This window comes from Zea mays, chromosome 7, assembly GCF_902167145.1.
Source record: "Zea mays cultivar B73 chromosome 7, Zm-B73-REFERENCE-NAM-5.0, whole genome shotgun sequence".
Taxonomy (NCBI): domain Eukaryota; kingdom Viridiplantae; phylum Streptophyta; class Magnoliopsida; order Poales; family Poaceae; genus Zea; species Zea mays.
In genome coordinates, this window is record NC_050102.1 from 125,576,642 (window position 1) to 125,594,654 (window position 18,013).

Here is an 18,013-nt window from a genome sequence, read left to right on the forward strand (position 1 = left end):
AAACTAATACGAATTTTAATTTGGGACAGAGAAAGTGTAACTTTTATTTTAGCACCACTATGTTTTGTTTTGATAGCATGCAATAGGCTCTGGTTGGAATACATTAAAGCAAGTGTACCTGCTAGCCAACCTCCGTTTCCAAATAATACTTAATATAAAATAACATTTTATTAAAGTACTTTTGATATTTTATTATAAGAATAAAATTCTAGACATATTTAAACAAATTTTATTTTTTTGCGTCTAAAAATATATCACCATGGTAATCATGTTTTGATCGCAACTGTCACGTGTGTGTGGTGGTGGTGGGGGTCGTACTCTTTTTCCTCTCTTTAATAAATAACTATATAATGGGATTTTGCTTCGGTAAAAGAGGAGATATGGTTGGACCTAACCATGGTGGCGAGGAAAAAAAGATGACTGCGCCGAAGCGAGCCGGGGCCGCAGCAGCAACAGCACACACGCGAGGCGGCAGGAGGAGAGTGGCGCGGGCCCCACCGCAGCTATCTCCTTTGGCGTCTCTGTCCAGTAGTGCGTCAGCGTCGCTTCCGATTATTTAAGTAGCACGGCCACGGCTAGCTACCATCTCCCCAACTCCGCCTCCCAAGTCCCACCCCCACTCCCTCGCTCACCAGAGGAACTAGCGGACCAGGCAAAGCCGAGCCGCACCGCAACCGCGAAGATCTTGCGTGGCCTCCTTTTCCCAGCTCGTCACTGTGCCGCTCGTGCCCTACACTCCCGGTCCGCCCAACCAATAATCCATCCATCCATCCATCCACCACCACCCCGCTGCGGCGATGTGCGGCGGCGCCATCCTCTCGGGTTTCATCCCGCCGTCCGGGGTGGCGGCGGCGGCGGCGGCGGCCAAGAAGCAGCAGCAGCAGCAGCAGCGGTGCCGTGTGACTGCGGACCTGCTATGGCCGGGGCCCGGCAGTAAGGGAGCTCCCCAGGACAAGGAGGAGGACTTCGAGGCCGACTTCCGCGAGTTCGAGCGCGGCCTCGGCGAGGATGACGTGGACAGCGCCGGCGAAGGCGGCGACCCCGAGGTCCAGGAGCTTCCTCCGCCGGAGCCGACGAGGTTTGCCTTCGCCACCGCGGCCAAGGCGGCAGTTGGTGAGCACCGCATTAAAGTCGCTACTTCGTTTTCTCCTTATATGTATATCGCGCGCGCGCACAATCGCACACACACACTTCTTGGACGGGCGAAAGAAAGATGCCTCTTTTGCGGCGCTGTTTCTCGAATCTCCTTTGGTTGTTGATGAGATAGCCGAGGTTCCTTTGCGGTGCAGCCAAGCAGGGAAATTTTGTCTTCATTTCTCTGGTTAGCCTTTAGCCATGGAGTGGGCAAGGCTGTTCAATTCTCTGGCTTAGCCTTTTCAGCCTTGGTATTTTGTATGCAATCCGCTAGCTTCTCAGTATGGAGTGATATATGCTACGAACTGTGAAATTATTTACTATACTAGTTCTTAATGTAGTCCATGTGCTTTGCTCTGTGTTATGCCTAGATCATTGTGTTAGCTCGGGATTTAAGCAAGGCGGATTTGTTGAATTTTTTTTGTATATATATATTATACGATTAGCACAAATGATCTATTGAGCGATTATGAAAATAAGTACTTATTTATGTTAGGGCGTGTTGAGTTTAGTTGTGTTGGAATTGGCCATCTTATTCCGAATATGATGTTTAGTTAAGTTGAGAATAATTTCTGGAATTTTTCCCTTGCTAACTGTTATCTCCTTATATAGATCCTTCAGGTCGAAGCTTCTTTATTATCTGTCAACTTTATTTGTTTAGATCCGGGTTAGATAAGAATTTAAGCGCTTCTAATTTACACGATCATGATTCTGAACTTGATTAATTAAGTAGGTAAGGAGGCCAAAAGGGTATTCTAACCTGTAGTATTTGAAGATCTTGATGGATCTTCATAGCTGACTCTTCTTCTTTTTTTCCTGAGAGAATGACATTATTTATGCTTCAGCCTCTTTGTTGTTTGCTACTTTTTCTCCAATTCAGCAACCCGAACAAACTACCCTACAAACAAGTAGAGTAGCTATTCGTTGATTACAAACAAACAAACAATTCATGCTAGATACGTTTTGTTGAGACGGACTGACTGATAGACGACAGTCTTTTTATTATAGATGGCGTGATGACTCCTCCTCCAAAGGATGTCCAAGGAGATAGAGCAGTAAAAAAGCGCGGCCGGAAGAACCAGTACAGGGGAATCAGGCAGCGGCCTTGGGGCAAATGGGCAGCTGAGATCAGGGACCCTAACAAGGGCGTCCGCGTCTGGCTCGGAACCTACAACACCGCCGAGGAGGCAGCTAGGGCATACGACGCCGAAGCTCGCAAGATCCGCGGCAAGAAAGCGAAGGTGAATTTTCCCGATGACGCGACAGGCACTCGTCACAGGCCAACGACCGATGAGATCTTTAACAACCTGAAGAACGACGACAACAACAACAACGATGATCTGTTTGCGATGTTTGCGTTCGGTGACAATAAGAAGAAGGTTCCTGCAGCGAAGCCAGCCGCCGCCGAGGGTGGCAGTGGCAGTGGCAGCTTCCTCGTCCCTGCGCCTGCGGTGGCGGTGGTGCCCGGTAATAAGAGGAGGTCGTCCGCGACCAACACTATGCTCTCCGTCTCCGACGACCAGCGCAGCAACTCCTACGGCTCCGGCTCCTCCGACTTGGTGGGGTCGTGGTCGTGGGACGACGACGCGGCGGCCGCCGCCATGACCTCGGACTACACCTCCTCGGTCTTCGCTCCCGATAACGCCGTGCTGCCGGCGGCGTCTTACACGCAAGGCGGAGCGCCGAAGAGAATGAGGAGCAGCTACGGCGGCGCGCCGCCCAGCCTCGCACATGACGCGGCCATGCCTGGCTTTGGCCTTGATAAAGTGAGCTACCACCACTACCAGGCGTTGCCTCCTTATTACGTCGGGAGCAGCAACGCGTCGGTGGGCAACCTCGGTCTTCTGCAGCAGGCTGATGATGCTCCAGCTCCACAGGATGGGGCGAGCGCCGGGGATATCTGGAGCCTCGACGAGCTGCTCATGCTGGCAGCAGCTGGTGCTTATTGAGAACCGCAAGAAAAAAAAAATGTAAGGCATCCATATATACTTGCTATATCTTGTTATCCCCTACAGGCTACACACGTCTGCCGCCGGCCGTGAATGGAGATGGAGTGTCTGTCTCATCCATGCTCGTTTTTTTTTGTTTTCGTGCCAGGTGTTGGCGCTGCTAGCTGGAGACGAGACGAGAGGGCGAGAGGCAGTTGCATCCGCCATCCGCTATCGTTTTGTCTCTCCTATATCTAGTATATATATGCTTCTGGCAGTCGAACTCTATGGCAATGCGTGTGTATAGTGTGTTGCTGCCGTCTATGATTGGAAGCGAGCTCGAGACTGGTTCAATAATTCACCTTTGCCTACCGTCGTACCGCCGGCCTGCTGGACTGTAGTGTGCGTACTGCATATATATGCCATAGTTATGTATGCACTCCTCCTATATATACTATATATTATTATGATGTGCTTATACTAGTACTGTGCAACTCTTTGTCTGGAAGCGCCAAGACTGGTTTATTTCGCGCTTGCTACGCTACGCAACATTTGTAAAATGTTTCGGGAAACGGTAGGTGCCGGCAATCGAGAAAGATCTGACTCGATGACGGTGGTGGCCCGCCTAATCGAGCCTGCTGGTCGCTGACGTGCGCAGGATTGTTTTGTTTGTCTCGCTCGGCTGGTTTCTGGGAATATAAACGAATTTAAGGGCCGTGGCCGGCCATTGGTCAAGCACTGAATGAAGCCATCAGCTGAACCTGGGCGGGGTTCTGTGCTATATATAGTTTTATGCTCTCTGACGTTTTTATGCTGAGGACGTACGTACGGGTACTGGAACGGATAGTTTTTTTTTTCTTTCTTTCCTTCTTCCAAGTCTTCTTGGACTGTGACTGGTTTTGGCACTGAGGTGGTGAGTTGCACACGGGATTTGGTACCTGGTTTTGTTTTTGTTTTTTTTTAAAGTTTGGCACTTGAGGTATACAGACACATAAACAAAGCCGAATTCATTTGGGAACCTTTTAGACCAAAAAAAACAGAGTCTTCAATTGGATTGAATTGCAGTAGCTGTTAACATATCTTTTTTTTTTCCACCTAGTGATAGTTCTTTCGAGCAAGCGTCAATATTAACGCGACTGCAAAAAAACCTCATTTTTTTTGGGGGTGGGGGGTAGTATTTGATTTGAATGGTAGACTAGGGAGCAAGTTGGCCAGCTTGGGCCTCTGGCTGTTGCTTGTGTGCTGTCAGTTGGAATCATTGCCATGTCGTCAGTGACAGAGCCTGCTCATTTTAGGTGCATTGCATTGCATTGCGGTCCAAGGATCCTGTGGCAAGTTGGGTTTTCAGAAAGTCCCGACTTGCAAACCTCGGACAATAAGGAACTCCATTTGACTGAAACAAGCTCCACTGGCCACTGGAGGCTGGATATTTTGATCGATCCTCGTCTTTAACCTTATCGCCTAGACCGCTTCTCACATTGAGGTTGTACCGTTCGATGATTGATGGATGGATGGGTTTAGTAGGCGGGTGAGTGAGACGACTAGGCGAGACAAAACGTCGCGGCCTGGAGCACAGCAACAGCAGGGCCATCGAGCACTTGTGTTGGCGCGCGCGGAAAGGGACCCGCGTGCACGACGCTCCATTCTCCGGTTGGCTTGGCTCATCACTTGTTGATTGCCACGGACGATGGATCCCACCACTGCCCTGTTGTAAATTTAGAGAAATAGTGACATGTTTCCTTCATATTTAAATAAATTAAATATTCTAATTCCGAATAAAACAAGCATATAACTCAGACAAATGTCATATGTAATTATTGCAGCAATGAACAGTAGCAATTCTAGAACATGTAAACATGTAAAATAGCTACTCAGATCCATTTTATAATTAAACATGGCTTGCAGATGAAGAAGGCAGATTAAACTAATAAACATGATCGTTTATCTCAAAATATTGCTCTCAAAATAGCGGGTTGCTGCACTAAACAGCCCTCCAACGCTAAGTGGTGATCAAAGATCCTCGACTAACGTGACAGTCCTATTTTACCAAATCAGGGTTTTAGATCAAATATTATAAGCCTAGAAATCAAGCATGAATATCAAGATCAAAACAGTGTGCACAGGAATTAAGGAACAATAATGAACTTAAATAATCAGCCTGCACAATATAGTAAAAGAGATGACTAGGCACAAATAATATCAATGCTGAAATCAATGCTGCTGAATCAACAACACACTAAAACCCAGACTGTCACGTTGTCTCACTACACCGCTATCATCATTGAGTTAATAAATCCGCCCACAAATTGTGCAATCACACCCAAGTAAATAATACTAGCAGATTGCACAAAATTACTCAATAAATAAATAGAGGCAACGGGTAACTCACAGCACGTAGATTGTCTACGTGGGAAGACCAGCTCAGCGAACACGAGGTTCTGTCCCAGAAAACCAATTCCGCCGCCCACGTCCGGACCTGCACGGCGGGAGGTTGACGGAGATACTAGAGCCGCTGCCGGAGTCGAGGGAGACGTCCTCGACACCAGCCCGAGAAGAGGAACACCGCGCAGCAGGGAGCCCAAGCACCAGGCCACGGTGGACAATAATCAGAACAGACCGAACACCACACAGGCGCACGGATCGAGCAACAGGGCACAAGAGAGCCACCAACGCAGCTCTACTCTCTTCCACTCCCAATCACCACCGGCAAGAATCACCACAAGAACACCAGGAACGAACAAATCGCTCCAAATCGCGACTGTAACTGAGAGGGGAAGAAGAACAGAGAAACTTGCGTCTCTGCGAGCTGGCCTGAACAGGGGGCAAGACGCTATACTTATGGAGCCGGGCGAGCCGCAGGTGGTTGCAGAGGAGCAGCGGAGAAGCCGGCCGGCCGTGCGAGTAAGCCGTAGGATACGGCTGGGCGTTGAACGCCGCCGCCACACAGCCTTGGCGGCTACTCCTTGGACAGCCACCCTCTGCCTGTGCTTCTACTCACCGCAAGGCATGATAATCCCTTGCCTTTGATCCCAGCCGTCCATCCAAGGCGAGCTCGCCCAGGGCCAGCTGACCGGCGCCAGCCGCTGCTGGGCTGCTCGGCCGAGCGCCTGGTAGCGGCCCAGTGGCCGGCCTTTTCTCCTTTTTTTTCAATAAAGAAAATAAAGGGAAAATCCCCTCAAATGAACAGCAATCCCCACCATTTTCACTCTTATTTTCTGATCAATGTCATTGAGCTCCCGTACTGTTTATATACTACTTTTCGGCAGAGGTACTTGTTAGGTTTGAACCAAAGCCTATCCCAGTGTGTTCCAACCCTGCACGAGTAAGCGGAGGACTACGCCTTGATCCACAAACCCTAGTGTGAGAATCTTCGCACAAAAGGCACATAGTACTAGGCAGATTATTTGCTTCTCTTACGGGGCAGGGCGTTACGGTCATGCCCTTTAATATCTATTCATGAGCTCACTAGAGAGAAAACCCCATTCTCTCCTGGACTGCGACCCCACAGTCAGCTCATATAGGTGAAATCGTTAAGGAAATTCTGTAGGACAATTTCCCTGCTTATAGCATTGACTTCATTAAGAGCATATCGCTCAACCTGCCATACAGTCAGAGCACAGCAGCTCATGAGACTCTTTATCTTTTGTGCTCTTGGTTCCACAGTGCTTCGTTTCCTGGAGCCTGGATCTCGGGATCTCCGGTCACACAGGACAGTTATCCGCAATTGAAACCGCTAACAGGGTACGAGTCCCATTCCCATGCACGCTGCTTGGATTGGCTTTTGAGCCAGCCCTTTGGTGAAAGGATCAGCAAGGTTCCTTTCAGACTTGATGTAATCTACTGTTATTACACCCGTCTCTCTAGCATGCCGACATGAATCAAGTCGTCTTCTGATATGCCTCGAGGATTTTTGGTTGTCCTTTCTACTGTTCACTTTTAGCAACACAGAAGTGTTGTCACAGTATACTAGGACAGCCGGTATCGGCTTTGCTAGCATTGGAAGGTCTGATAATAGGTCTCTCAACCATTCAGCCTCCAATGCTGCTGAATCAAGTGCAACTAATTCAGCCTCCTTGGTGGAACGTGTCGACACTGATTGTTTAGACGATCTCCATGACACGGCCCCACCAGCTAAAGTGAACACATAGCCACTTGTAGACTTCATTTGATCCGAGTCAGAGATCCAGTTTGCATCACTGAATCCTTCAAGTACTGACGGAAATCCGGTATATTTAATACCAAGATTCATCGCTCCCTTCAAATACCGAAGCACTCTGTACAAGGCTACCCAATGTCTATCTCCTGGACTGGCCGAATAACGAGCCAGTCTGCATACTGCATATGAGATATCTGGTCTAGTTGCACTACTCAGGTACATGAGAGATCCGATGATCTGCGAATATAGTAGCTGGTTCACAGGCTCGCCTTCATATTTACTGAGCGTGTAGGATGGATCATAGGGCGTGGTGACTGGTTTACAGTCCATATGTCCAAAGCGAGTCAGGACCTTTTCCACATAATGGGATTGTGACAAAGTAATCCCATCCTCACCCTTTATCAGCTTGATGTTCAGTATAACATCAGCTTCACCCAAGTCCTTCATATCAAAGTTCTTGGAGAGGAATAATTTTGTCTCCATGATAGCCTCCAAATCGGTCCCAAAAATCAATATGTCATCAACGTATAAACACATGATGACACCTTTGCCCCCAGAGAAGCGATAATACACACACTTGTCGGCTTCGTTTACACAAAACCCGGCAGTGGTCAGAGTATTATTAAACTTCTCATGCCATTGTCTGGGAGCTTGCTTCAGACCATATAAGGATTTAATCAAGCGACACACTTTGCTCTCTTGTCCTTTAACCACAAATCCTTCTGGTTGCTGCATATAAATTTCCTCTTCCAGCTCTCCATTTAGGAATGCTGTCTTTACGTCCATTTGATGAACAAGAAGTTTATACGCAGCTGCCAACGCTAAAAGCACACGGATTGTGGGCAATCGAGCCACCGGAGAATAAGTATCAAAATAATCCTCCTCTTTCTTTTGAGTAAAACCCTTAGCCACAAGACGGGCCTTGTACTTTTCAATAGTACCATCAGGTCTTCTCTTCCTCCTAAAGATCCATTTACAGCCCACAGGCTTGCAACCAGCTGGGAGATCAGTTATCTCCCAAGTTCCGTTCGAGATGATTGAATCCATCTCGCTACGGACAGCCTTCCTCCAGTACTCTGCATCCGGAGATGTATATGCCTCTGTGAGGGAGCGTGGTTCTTCATCCACTAGATAGATAATATAATCATCACCCAGAGACTTTTCAGTCCTTTGTCTCTTACTCCTCCTTAACTCCAAATCTAGAGTCTGGTCATTGACACTCGAGGGCAGAGAATATGTCCGAGATGGACCATCTGGGGCTACTACTTCCTTATCCCGCATAGGGAAGATGCTCTCAAAGAATGTCACATCTCGAGACTCCATTATTACATTTACAGCGATTTCGCTTGTCTCGGAATGGACCACTAGAAATCTATAAGCTGCACTGTTATGTGCATAACCCAAGAAGACACAATCTACGGTCTTAGGGCCTAGCTTTCTCTTCTTCGGCAACGGGACATTCACCTTTGCAAGGCAGCCCCAAGTCCGAAGATGCGAAAGATCTGGCTTCCTTCCTTTAAATCCTTCATAGGGTGTGGCCTCACGGTTGCGAGGCGGCACCCTGTTCAGGACATAGCATACTGTGAGTACTGCCTCGCCCCACCATATGTCAGGCATCCCCGAACTTTGCAACAAAGCATTAGCTAAGTCACACACCGTTCGGTTCTTCCTTTCAGCTACCCCATTTGACTGAGGTGAATATGGAGCAGTGGTTTCATGAATGATTCCACACTCTTTGCAGTACTCATCAAAAAGGTTGGAAAGGTATTCACCTCCTCTATCAGACCGTAACCTTTTAATTTTCTTGTCTAGCTGGTTTTCAACTTCAGTCTTATAGATCTTAAAGTGTTCTAGTGCCTCATCTTTAGTTCTGAGTAAGTAAATATAACAGAACCTGGTAGCATCATCTATCAAGGTAAGAAAGTATCTTTTACCGCCTTTTGTGATTATACCATTCATCTCACAGATATCTGAGTGAATTAGTTCTAAAGGAGTGGTACTTCTGCCTTCAACCGTATGAAACGGTTTTCTAGGCTGCTTGGCTTGCACACAAATACCACATTTTACACCTTTAACATGTTTATATTCAGGAATTAAAGACATGTCACTTAATCTCTTAATGGCCTCAAAATTCACATGACACAAACGGGAATGCCATATATTATTAATGGAATCGTTATTACAGACCACATTAACATGGTAAGAAGAATGATTGTTCAAAACAGAAAGACGGAACAAACCGCCTGACTCATATGACTTTCCAACAAAAGTACCAAACTTAGACAGGACCACTTTATTAGACTCAAACACTAATTTGAGACCCTGTCGACATAACAGCGACACTGAAATGAGGTTCCGGCTCATCGAGGGCACATAGAGTACGTCCTTCAGCACGAGCGTCTTTCCTGAAGTTAACTTCAGGTAGACCTGTCCAGTACCTCGAACTGCTGCCGGAACACCATTTCCCATCAGGACTGGTGCGCTGTTGAATCCCTGGAATGAAGAGAACATGGATCGATCAGCACAAATATGAACAGTAGCACCGGAATCCATCCACCAGTCATCTGATGGACTTGCCATAAAGGCCTGAAGTGCATACCCTGGGGTGGAGTTAACCACCACGTTCCCTTCTTTGCGCTGAGGTGGAGGACCTTTTCCCTTCCTAAGTTTGCACCTCCGAGCTGTATGCCCGGAGACACCACAAACGCAGCAGATAAAGTCCTCCTTTTTCTTCTTCATCTTTTTGGACTTAGGTTGGTTCATATTCTTCTGTGGAGAGTTCTTCTTCTTCTTCTGGAATTTTCTATCTCCACCCTTCTCAACAAAGTGAGCCTGGAGTTGCTGGGATGGCTTGTTACTGGACCTCGCACGCTCTTCCACATTTATCGCAGCTGACAACTCAGTGAGAGTCATTTGCTTCTTCATGTGGCGGCGTGAAGTCACAAAGTCTCGCCAAGAAGGCGGGAGCTTTGCCAGTATTGCATTCACCTGAAAACTGTCTGGTAGGACGCAGCCATATTGGACCAAGTCCCTAACAAGGAGTTGAATCTCCTGTAGCTGCTCCATAACAGACCTTCCCTCAACCATTTTATAGTTGAGGTAGTTTTCCGTTGTGAATGACTCATTGCCATTGTCAACTTCAGAGAACTCGTTCTCAAGATCAGTCCATAGACCCTTAGCGGAGGTAAAAGCAGAGTATACGTCAAATAAGCGGTTCGACAAAACGTTCAGCAGACGAGACAAGCATGCCTCATTGGCTTCGTCCCACTTGGCCTTCTCCGCTAGTGCGGTGGCCTTCGCTGCATCATCAGAATCATCTGATGCAGCCTGGGGAACAGCCGACGTCACTACCCAAAATAATTTTAGGTCAGTGAGCCACATGCGAGTCTTAATCTGCCAGCGCTTAAAGCTAGCGCCGTCGAACGCTTCAGGCTTAATGACATCAGAACTGGAGGCCATAATAGGAATTGGTTTTCTGGATTGTTGTAAATTTAGAGAAATAAGTGACATGTTTCCTTCATATTTAAATAAATTAAATATTCTAATTCCGAATAAAACAAGCATATAACTCAGACAAATGCCATATGTAATTATTGCAGCAATGAACAGTAGCAATTCTAGAACATGTAAACATGTAAAATAGCTACTCAGATCCATTTTATAATTAAACATGGCTTGCAGATGAAGAAGGCAGATTAAACTAATAAACATGATCGTTTATCTCAAAATATTGCTCTCAAAATAGCGGGTTGCTGCACTAAACAGCCCTCCAACGCTAAGTGGTGATCAAAGATCCTCGACTAACGTGACAGTCCTATTTTACCAAATCAGGGTTTTAGATCAAATATTATAAGCCTAGAAATCAAGCATGAATATCAAGATCAAAACAGTGTGCACAGGAATTAAGGAACAATAATGAACTTAAATAATCAGCCTGCACAATATAGTAAAAGAGATGACTAGGCACAAATAATATCAATGCTGAAATCAATGCTGCTGAATCAACAACACACTAAAACCCAGACTGTCACGTTGTCTCACTACACCGCTATCATCATCGAGTTAATAAATCCGCCCACAAATTGTGCAATCACACCCAAGTAAATAATACTAGCAGATTGCACAAAATTACTCAATAAATAAATAGAGGCAACGGGTAACTCACAGCACGTAGATTGTCTACGTGGGAAGACCAGCTCAGCGAACACGAGGTTCTGTCCCAGAAAACCAATTCCGCCGCCCACGTCCGGACCTGCACGGCGGGAGGTTGACGGAGATACTAGAGCCGCTGCCGGAGTCGAGGGAGACGTCCTCGACACCAGCCCGAGAAGAGGAACACCGCGCAGCAGGGAGCCCAAGCACCAGGCCACGGTGGACAATAATCAGAACAGACCGAACACCACACAGGCGCACGGATCGAGCAACAGGGCACAAGAGAGCCACCAACGCAGCTCTACTCTCTTCCACTCCCAATCACCACCGGCAAGAATCACCACAAGAACACCAGGAACGAACAAATCGCTCCAAATCGCGACTGTAACTGAGAGGGGAAGAAGAACAGAGAAACTTGCGTCTCTGCGAGCTGGCCTGAACAGGGGGCAAGACGCTATACTTATGGAGCCGGGCGAGCCGCAGGTGGTTGCAGAGGAGCAGCGGAGAAGCCGGCCGGCCGTGCGAGCAAGCCGTAGGATACGGCTGGGCGTTGAACGCCGCCGCCACACAGCCTTGGCGGCTACTCCTTGGGCAGCCACCCTCTGCCTGTGCTTCTACTCACCGCAAGGCATGATAATCCCTTGCCTTTGATCCCAGCCGTCCATCCAAGGCGAGCTCGCCCAGGGCCAGCTGACCGGCGCCAGCCGTTGCTGGGCTGCTCGGCCGAGCGCCTGGTAGCGGCCCAGTGGCCGGCCTTTTCTCTTTTTTTTTCAATAAAGAAAATAAAGGGAAAATCCCCTCAAATGAACAGCAGGGCCATCGAGCACTTGTGTTGGCGCGCGCGGAAAGGGACCCGCGTGCACGACGCTCCATTCTCCGGTTGGCTTGGCTCATCGCTTGTTGATTGCCACGGACGATGGATCCCACCACTGCCCTCAGTAGGTTCAGCGAACTGAGCCGGATCCCTTCGCCTTCGCCCCCCTCGGATATCAGACATCACCAATGGGGTACGGCAGCCCTCTTTTTTGGCAGGATACAAACAAAATAAAGCTAGCATTATTTTCTTGCAGCAACGGTGATGGACCCCCCGCAGCTGCGCTCCGCCAGAAAGCATCGGGTGCCATGCAATGCATCTTGCAGCTGTGAGCAAGTAATCATCGGAAGCAATTTGTCCAAAGTTCAGAGATCTCCCCCACCCCCTTTGGAACCAAGTGGTGGATTTTTGGACAGAGATTCGCTAGGGCCATCGTTCCACGCGCATATACAGAAACTTCACCGTATTTTTCTTTCTTTCTTTCTTTTTTTTGCGTTTTGGCTATTTCTAATTAAAATTTCACATCTACACTTTAGTGTTTAGTTCTCGAGGTTAGTGTCGTGTACGAGGCGTTTACACCATAGTAGTCAGTCGGCGAGGCCGATGAGTCGATTTGTCATTTCAGGTAGGGTGGAAACCAGGCGAGTCGAGCTTGGTTCGACTCGCTAAAATCGGCTTGAGTCACTTCTCACTCGCCGAGCCAATAAACCTGCCCATATATACAAATTTAACCTCTAAATTATAATATAAAAAGTTAAAAAAATAAATAATATATTTTAAATTAGTAAAATAAATATATTACTAATATAATATAGACAATAGACTAGTTTTGTATATTCATATTAAATAATATAAATTTATTATCTATTTAGTACTAACATTATATGCTAATTAGAATTTTATATAACAAATTATTGTTGGGAAGCCAGGAGCCCGAGCCGAGCAGGCGATGCCAATGCCCACAACTCCTGAGCCAGACGGCACGGGTTCTAACTAAACGTGGGCAGGCCTCGTCTCGGCCCATACACGCGCCCTTCAACCTCTTCACCAGGGCCTGAATCCAGGCCACACCACCAACCGTGAGTCCGTGGGCCTTACTAGACACTGGTGCCTATGCCTTCGTCTCCTCACTTCCTCATCGGTCAGCCGGCGAGGCATCAGGCTGTCAGGCATGGCCAGTCGTCTTCTCCACCCCTCCCAAAAGAGTTTATGAGGTACTAGGTGAAAGTTGCACGCTCGGTGCGGACGCCGTAGACATCACCATCCGCGCACTGATCTTTTTTTTTCTCCAGAGGATGCATACCATGGATGCAATGGAACCAATCAGGCAATTAAAGAAGGGGCTGGTCGGAACTGAAATCACAGATTGTCGGCTCGTGGTATCTTTGCCGGCTCCAATCGTCTGCGTCACCGTCAAGACGAGGAGTGGTGTTCAGTCAGACCCAGAGCGCGGCAAGGCAAAGATCATTAGAAACAACGGAGGATTTATTTAGATTCCATACCAGGCACCTACGGCCTACGGAAGCAAATTGCAGTGCAAAAAGCAAAATAAAATTATCTATTACATTTAATAACTTATAGATATAGCATATATTTTTTTTAACAAAGGGACGAATCCCCCTATTTCATTAGGAAATAGGAAAAGTTCATTACAACGACACCCATCGCGATCCTACGATCCGACAGAAAACCAATTAGGCCTGATCTCTACCTAGACACCTTACGCTATCACCCTAGATAAGTAAAGGGCCTAGAGTAGAAGACAAAGTTCGACCTGCTACCAGGAACAGAAGACTTTATTTACAATCATTTCACGACAAACAGGCGCAACAAAAGGAACTAGTTCAAACCAACACCAAAAGTATAGGCTAACCCTAACGCCAGGAACCACAATTCTTTTTAATCACCTAGAAATTCGCCTGTCTCTCGGACACCACCCAAACGCTCGGCCAAACGCTTCACTTGCTATCTTTCTTATTAGCTTGCTTCCTTGTACCACCATTTTTTGTTCCTGTTTCTCTGTCGTATAGCCCAGGAATCCATCCAGAAGCAACAAAGAAAAATGATGTTAGAAGGATCAACCATAATTTTATTACCAAAGCACCAATCATTTCTTGTGCGCCAAATTGCCCAGAACACCGCACCACAACCAAACAAAATCAGATTAGCAATCTTGTCTTTTGGTTTACTTAACCATTTATCACAAAGGTTGCTAATACTTTTTGGAATCTCCACCAAGTTCAAAGCCACTTGGATCACTCTCCACATGTATCTCGCAATGGGACAGTGAAAAAATAAATGATCAATAGACTCATCACCACCACAGAAACAGCACTCTTGAGAACCTTTCCAGTTCCTTTTCTTCAAATTATCTTTAGTAATAATTTTGTTTCTCACCACCAACCAGATAAAAATCTTGATTTTCTGTGGCAACTTGGATTTCCACAAGAACTTGTAAGGAACATAAACATGATCCATCACTTTCTTTTTATATAAAGAGTTCACAGAAAAACCTTTTTTTCAAGTCCCCAAACAATCCTGTCATCTTGATCAGACAAGGAAAAATGATTACAACAATTCATCAAATCATCAAATAACACCCTTAGATTACCAATAATCCTTCTCCTAAACGAGAGAGCCTCAAAATTGGATACCAAGACCTTATTAACAGAAATGTCTTTGTCATAAGCCAAGTCAAATAAGGAAGGAAACTGGACAGCCAAGGGCTGATTACCTATCCAGTTACTCTTCCAAAAGCTAGTATTCAAGCCATTTCCCACCAAAGTTTTACAGTATTTATAAAAGATATCACGCAAACTCAAAATCTTCTTCCAAAAACGAGAATCCCCTTGTTTTTGCTTGACCGAAATAAGGGGTTTTCCCTTAATGTATTTACTTGCAATGATTTTTTGCCATAACCCATTTGAATTTTCAATATTCCAAAGCCATTTAGTTAGTAAGGAATCATTCATAAATTCAAGGTTCAAAACCCCTAAACCTCCCTGATTTTTAGGAGAACACACAGAAGCCCAATCAACCAAATGAATTTTTTTTGACTGATGCCCCCCTTGCCATAAAAGACGTCTCCTGAAAATATCCACTTTTCTGATAACCGATTTAGGAATAGGGTAAATCGAAAGCATATAAAGCGGAACATTGGATAGGCAGCTATTTAAAAGAGTCAGCCTACCACCCAGACTCAAAAATCTACCCTGCCACCCAGCAAGCCTTTTTCCCAATTTTTCTACCATGGAAACCCAGAGGCTTTTACTTATCTTCTTATTATCAATTGGCACATCAAGATATTTCATAGGAAGATTACCAATAGGACAAGTATAAATATCTGCATACAAATATTCAATTTCCTTAGCTTTTCCAAAACAAAAAATTTCACTTTTGTGAAAATTTATTTTCAACCCAGACATACTTTCAAACAAACATAGAATGAATTTGAGATTTCTGGCTCCTTCTAAACAATCTTGAATAAGAAAAATAGTATCATCAGCATATTGAAGACAACTACATCTGTTTTGTATGATATGAGGTATAAGACGCTCAATCAAACCCTCATCTTGAGCTTTACGAATCATACACGCCAAGCCATCAGCAACCAAATTAAACAAAAGGGGAGAGAAAGGATCCCCCTATCTCACCCCTTTATGCGTAGTGAAGTATGGACCCAACATATCATTTGTTTTTATGGCTACTTTACCACCTCGCACTGTTCTCATCAGTCATCACCCAATCACACCAAGTACTCCCAAAACCTTTTTTCTCCATCATGACATAAAGAAAATGCCAATTCACTTTGTCATAAGCTTTTTCAAAATCAATCTTAAGGACCACACCACTTTATTTTTTTCCTCTTAACCTCATGAAGAATTTCATTGAGTGAGATGACCCCGTCCATTATGTATCTGCCTTTCATAAAACCATACTGAGAGTCACTAATCACCTTTGTGATACAACTAGCCAGCCTGTTATTCAGAACTTTGGTAATAATTTTATAGCAAACATTCAAAAGACAAATAAGTCTAAAGTTCTTCATATCAACAACATTATCCACTTTTGGTAAGAGAGTAACCATCCCATAATTCAATCTTTCAATATCCAGATTTCCTTCATAGAAGTCTTTGAATAAGTTCCAAATGTCCATGTGGATAAGCTCCCAAAATTTTTGAAAGAATTCAGCAGGAAAACCATCCGGACCAGGAGCACTATTATGTTTCATCTCAAACACCACTTTTTTAACTTCATTGATGTTAAAAGGAGCAGTTAAAAGCGATCTGTCTATGTCAGACAACTGATTCATATTGAGATTAGAGACATTAATACTAGAGTAGACAGAAGGGCCAAAAAGATCTTTATAATAAGAAGACACAATCTTATTGATACTTACAAAATCATTCACAGAGGCACCATCATGGATCAAAAAAGGAATTTTAACACGTCGTTTCCGACCTTTCGCAATAAGATGAAAGAATTTGGTATTCTCATCCCCCTCATTAATGAATTTCTCCCTCGCAGTTTGCTTTTTTTGCACCCTTCTTCCATAATTTTTTTTCAAATTCCACTCCAACTCAAGCTTTTCAATTCTTTCAGCATCCGAAATGCCCAAAATTTCACATTTTTTATCTAAAATGTCAATTTTACTCATCAGATCTTTTTTCAGTTTTATGTACCTACCTTCAACATTTATGTTCCATCCTTTCAACATTTTCTTGAGACGTTTTGTTTTTTCTTTCCAAATATCAATACTTTTTTTACCTCTGACAGGCAGAGACCAATTATTTTCAACTAGATTTCTAAAATCAGGTCTAAGCATCCAACATAACTCATACCTAAAATCTCTCACTAAAGGGGGAGCAAAATCAGTTTTGAGACATAAAGGCACATGATCAGAAAAAGATCTACTGAGACCAGAAACATTCAGATTATTATAATGCAAATCCCACTTCGGGCTGACAAGAAATCTATCCAACTTCTCATATGTAGGGGATTTCTGTTATTGGACCAGGTATAAAGTCTACCACTAAGCTCCAGTTCACTCAGATCATGCACATCAATAATATAATTAAATAAAGAACTCCACCTATTAGTGCCTCCAGGTTTATTTTTGTCTTATTCAGTCCTAAGGATGTTAAAGTCACCACCAATTAACATGGGGTGAGAGCACTTGGAACAGAAAGCAGACAATTCACTCAGAAATTTATGTTTCTGGTCATTTTGAGCAGCTCCATACACGTTTATGAAGTTCCAAATAAAGCCTGATTCTTTATGAACCACCAGAATACGAATCATAAATTCCCCCAAATCTTTTTCTCTCACATCAAAAATGTCAGCATCAACCCTACGAGTAAGCCACCAGATCTCCCATTGGGGGGGGACCAAACCCAAGCAAAATTTCTATTGCCACCAATGAAATTCAACCAAGAGTCATCAAAGTTTTTTTTGTTGGTTTCTTGAAGACCAATAAAATCAATTCTCTCTATCCTAATAATATCTCTTAGGAAATCACTTTTCACATCTTTACCCAGGCCCTAACAATTCCAAATTAAGCCTATCATTCTGAACAACTTTGGGTGAGCCCCTCTTTCAGACCTCTCCTTTTAATAGGAATATTCCTATGTTTAGGAGATTTGTTATCTTTCTTTTTCTTCATAGACTTTTTTCTGTGGCGAATTTAGCGACCTTTTCTGAGCACCATCACATTTTCAAGATCAGTCAAAGCATTATCCTCTCCTTCATTATGGACACTATTATCCATATCAGAGTCATGAATAACTGCCTTGTTAGGATCAAAATTACACTTAACAGATTGCACAACAA

General features: G+C 44.9%; 1 protein-coding gene across 1 annotated transcript; it reads left to right on the plus strand.

The window, feature by feature from the left end:
• Positions 1–617: 617 nt before the first annotated feature.
• LOC100284306 (Ethylene response factor) lies at positions 618–3,529 on the plus strand. The gene is made up of 3 exons (NM_001157201.2): positions 618–1,113; positions 2,143–3,104; positions 3,232–3,529. Exons 1-2 carry the CDS (start codon positions 798–800, stop codon positions 3,081–3,083), a joined length of 1,257 nt encoding a protein of 418 aa, NP_001150673.2. The 5' UTR covers positions 618–797; the 3' UTR covers positions 3,084–3,104; positions 3,232–3,529.
• The last annotated feature ends 14,484 nt before the right edge of the window (positions 3,530–18,013 follow it).